The sequence below is a fragment of the Odontomachus brunneus genome, unplaced genomic scaffold, assembly GCF_010583005.1.
Source record: "Odontomachus brunneus isolate Ranch 3 - 2012 unplaced genomic scaffold, Obru_v1 Obru_scaffold_101, whole genome shotgun sequence".
Taxonomy (NCBI): Eukaryota; Metazoa; Arthropoda; class Insecta; order Hymenoptera; family Formicidae; genus Odontomachus; species Odontomachus brunneus.
Genome location: NW_022639551.1, coordinates 687,289 through 692,347, shown reverse-complemented (window position 1 = coordinate 692,347; position 5,059 = coordinate 687,289). Strand labels below are relative to the sequence as shown.

The following is a 5,059-nucleotide window of genomic DNA, read 5'->3' as shown; positions in this document are numbered from 1 at the left end:
AAGTAACGCGTTACTTGTAACGACGTTACTATTTCGTTACTTTTTTTTGATAACGATTTGGTAACGCCGTTACTTTTTTGTATCAGTAACGAAAAAATAACGGCGTTACATTTTCTTTAGTAACGAGTAACGAAATTCATTGTTACTTGTATCGTTACATTTTTACTATAGTGGTTTCTGTACACAGATCGTGGCAACGCTTGCCACGCGACGAAAGTTTGCACACGATAAACAATTCATGTGCTGGTTTCCGTAAAGCCCATTCTACAATAAGCAATAAATTTTATGTCATAATTAAATTGACCAATCATAGTCGACTATTAGAAGAATAATCCACTGTAATTGGTCAATTTTATTGCGACTTAAAACTTATTGCTTATTGTAGAAAGCCTCTAAAGCGTGGTCTACAATGAGAACTTAAGCCATAAAATTTAAGCTTTAAGTTCTAAGTCGTAAGAAATTGATCAGTCACAGTCAATTATTTTTCTTATAATTGACTGTAATTGGTCAACTTCTTACGGCTTAGGACTTAAAGCTTAAATTTTATGGCTTAAATTCTCATTGTAGACTACGCTTAAGGGGCGCCGCATACAAATTGACGAACAGTAACGTAAGACGTACCGTAAGAATTGACCAATCACTTTGAGTATCGTCGAACCGTAAGGTCGCCATTTCGGTGAATACTCGATTGTAATTGGTCCATTTTTACAGTACGTCTTACGTATTGTTATGTCAACTCGTGTGCGGCGCCTCTAAAGCCATTTTATATTAGTCGCAATCGCAAGATCGCAAGGAAATTGACCAATCATACTTGACTATTCTTCATGATAGTCAATTTCTTTGCGACTTTGCGATTTGCGACTAATGTAGAATGGGCTTTATGTTGTTATGCAAGAATGTGTGCTTCTCGTTTAAATATCTTATATTTTGTTTTTATATATGTACAATTTATGTACTGCCTCTCTTACTGTTTTATAAGCCGATTTTAACTTTTTTTTTCAAAAGTAACGGAAAGTAACGATTTTTTTATCGTTACTTTTCAAATAACGGTAACGCGTTACTTTTTAGAATCAGTAACGAGTAACGGTAACGACTTACTTTTTACCGCAAGTAACGATAACGGTAACACGTTACTTTTAAAAAGTAACGTTCCCAACCCTGATCATAATAGTATAAATATAATCACTCAGCAGACAATATAAAGAAATATATCTATCTGAGCAATAGAAATAACTGTAAATTATATTTGTTGAATTTCTTACCTCTTTCTATACGGATTTTGTCAACAATTGGTAAAAATTGAAAAATATGTTTTAAGCAATCATCGTTCAGTATATTAATAGGTGCATTTTGAAAATCATATACTTGAGTCTCTTCCATGGTTATCTTTTCTTAAAGAAATTTTTGTTTTCTTGTAATTAGGTTTGCAATTATTTGTAGCCTCTTTTGCTTTCTTGTAATCAAACCTGCAATTATTTATAGGGTCTGTTCTATTATACAATCTTATTCAGTTTCATCAAGCTCATCATTCAAAATTCTAAGAGATCGTCTACCATACAGTCGCAGTTATATTTTAAAGTCTTACCATGCAAGCACAAATTTTTATATATGACTAAACTATGTACAGAGTCCGACATTTAAATAATTAAATTTATATGGTGAAACGCTTAAATATATAAAAAATAAAAAAATGTATTTAATTTCTCAGATCAATGATCGGTTTCAAGAGAGATATATGATATTGTTTTTTTTTATTTTATGGTGGATGCACCATTAAATAAAGGGATGTTTACGTGTAGCAATCGGATTTCCAATTGGATTAATCACAGTGATATAAATTGTCTAGAGAAAAAGTTCCTTAGGCTAATCGAATTACTAAATCGTGTCCGTGGGATACGGATCGGATTAGCGGATGAAGAGAAACTTGCACGAATGTTGCGTAGATATTTACACGCTTCGTAAGTAATGAATATTGAGAAGTAAATAGAAAAGTACATACATTGTAAGTTTTATTATAATTAACTTGTATTCTGCAAATGTATATGGATAATTAAAGATATATTTTTATTTTATTGATATGTAAGTGTTAGACCCGGTTGCACCATTATTTTTAAACAAGATTTAAATATACATCTGTCTTTATTCATTTAGAAAGAAAGATAAAGATAGATATATGTTTAAGTTTTGCTTAAAGCTAAAATAATGTTGGTACAACCAGACTTTAAAGAAATAAACACATCTTAACCTAAATGTGTTTTAGTCGTTAACATATACAAACTTATTGAAATATAAAATATTTTCAAAGTTAACGTGAAATTATGAAGGTAAACGAGAAAGAAATGTTTGAGCAGACCCAGACAGCACACAATATTTATTATGTTTTCCGTTTTTGTTCCGTGCCATATAAAACCCACCTATCACACAACGGAACGGAATAAAAGCGGAATTATTCTGATTGGTTGATGTCCATTATATCTCTTTTCCCCGTAAGGGTGGAGTCCCATGGCACGTATTTTCGCTTGATGCGTAACCGCGTAACCAATCACATCTTTCTATTCTTTTAAAAGTTCCAACAGAAATACTAAACGTCGCAATTTATTGATTACGCTTTTACGCGGTACGCGGAAGATACATGCTATGGGACTTCAGCTTAATTGTTCCGTTGCGTTATTTCTTTCTCCATTTAAACGCACCCTTACGCGGTATACGGAAATACGTGCCATAAGACTCCACTCTTAGTAACAACCATAGTTAACAATTAAATAAACCATAGTAAAAAATTAAAAAGTATTATCAATCTACATAAATTATATCATAACTTAATAATTAAAATATAAAAATTTTTGATACAAAATATATAATTTGTGTGCAGCAAACTCTGATCAAACTGGAATGAGCGTAGCTATTGTTTTCGTACCACGTGAGTCGACTAGAAAAAGGAATACTTATGATCTGTTCTTTTCAGCTGCACTGCTGAACTGGTGCAATAAGTTAGAGTGAGAAAAAATATACTTGTCTTACTTTAACTTATTGCACCAGTTAAGCAATGCAGCTAAAAAGAACAGACCACAGGGCTGCGTTCAGCAGAACTCAGCGCTTTGTAAACGGTTTAATGATACATTGCAACAGTTTAGATGTTTTGCTGAACGCTCTTTCCCAAATAGCACAAGACAATCCTATGAAAATTTTAAGAATATTCTTCAAGAATATTTGGAATATTCCATAGGACATTCGTATATATTCATTGTGTGTTCGTAGAACATTCGAATGGCACTAATTTAAATATTCTCAGAATGTGAATAGAATAATCTACCGAATATTTTATATATTAAGTTATGAATGTTTATAGAAGATTCCGAAAGAATATGAACAGAACATTTATATTTATAAAAATATAAACATTTTTCTCTTTTCCTGACTTTTTCTTAAATTTTCCATTTTCCCAGACGTCACAAATGTCCAAAATCGAGTCATAGGCTAGTATTCATAGTCAGATCTTATATTTAAGATCAACTTAAGTACTGTCTTAAAATCTTATATTTAAGATCAACTTAAGTACTGTCTTAAGATGTCATGAACCAATCACAGAGTCGTATTCGCATCTTAAGACATTACTTAAGACGATCTTGAAATAAGATTCGAGTATGAATACCGGCTATAGTCAAGACATCTTTAAGGCAACTTTAAGACATCTTTAAGACAATACTTTATAAACTTGCCTTAAAGACAACTTAAATACGTCTTATAGCATATTCGACTGGCTCTGGGTTAAGCCACTCAGGGTTATTCAATCTGCGTTTATTGGTCAAACAAATACTTATAAGCTTTATGATAGTAGAGATTTATGACGTCATTAATCGCTCTCGAAGCGATTAACCCAGGGCCAGTCGAACACGCTATTAAAGACGTCTTATGTCCCACTTATAGGCCGATATTCATAATCAGATCTTATATTTAAGACCGCTTAAGTTTATCTTTAGATGATGTACGGGTTATTTTATTGGCTACAGAGTATCTAAAGATGAACTTAAGCAATCTTAAATATAAGATCTGATTATGAATACCAACCTTAAGCCCGTATCAGACTATAGATTAGGATTGAGATTGAATTAAAATTAAGCCAATCAGAGCAAAATTCATTAGGCTCAAGTTTGGTGAACTTTCCTCTGATTGACCAATTTTCAATTCAATCTCAATCTTAATCCATAGTCTGATACGGGCTTTAGACATTGTGCTGTCTGGGTTGTTTCACACGCTACTTAATTCAATTTAAATTGTACTTCGAACATTTGTTTACTATGCTGGGATTTGAACTTAAGACCTCTGCTTCTTGGGTCGTTCACCTTACCTACTTCGTCACTGTCACTTTAACTGAGAGACGATTTATATTGTATACATTGTATACAATTTATATTGTATACGCATGATATATGCACCCAGACAGCACAAGACATCCATAGGACATCAATTTCATATCCATTTTACATCCTTTTGTCCAGGGATATGAAGTGGACGTCCACAAGACATCCGATTTTGAACATGAAACGGATATCCTCATCAGTATATCTTATAGACTTTTGATATTTGTCCAAGATAAAACAAAATTCAGAATATGTTAGAGAACGGTTTTATATATGTTTTAACGGTTTATCCAGAGACAGCACACAATATTTATAATAAAGATTCATAAATATTTATTTCAAATTATTTTTTTTTAAATATTATATAAATATTTTATAAATATTTATATACATAAAAAAGTAACAGTAAGATTTGAAAAGGCAGGTTTGCCTTTTCAAATCTTACTATCAAAATTGCCTTTTAAAATCTTACTGTCTTACAAATCAGACAAATCTTACAAATCAGACAAAAGTTGTTTGGTTTCGAGGGGACCATAAGATGGTACCATTGCTTTGACCTTGAAGAATTATTTGAAAGTCACCTCAATTTTTTTAAACGGCATCCCCTATTTTTTATTACATATTCTTGTAGCTGACCTCGAGAGCTTTCCAAAACATTGTAATGAAATGTTTCTTCATTGAGTACTTTTCGAGTTATA

General features: G+C 31.9%; 1 protein-coding gene across 2 annotated transcripts in view; it reads right to left on the bottom strand.

Annotated features, from left to right (window-relative positions):
- The window catches only part of LOC116848855 (F-box/LRR-repeat protein 2-like), a 10,473-nt gene that overhangs the window by 2,733 nt on the left and 2,681 nt on the right, over positions 1 to 5,059 (bottom strand). For both annotated transcript variants that reach the window (XM_032825400.1, XM_032825401.1), the window contains exon 2: positions 1,263 to 1,466. In XM_032825400.1, the coding sequence (XP_032681291.1) occupies positions 1,263 to 1,380 (118 nt within the window). In that variant the 5' untranslated portion in view covers positions 1,381 to 1,466. The remainder of the gene's footprint in view (positions 1 to 1,262; positions 1,467 to 5,059) is intronic.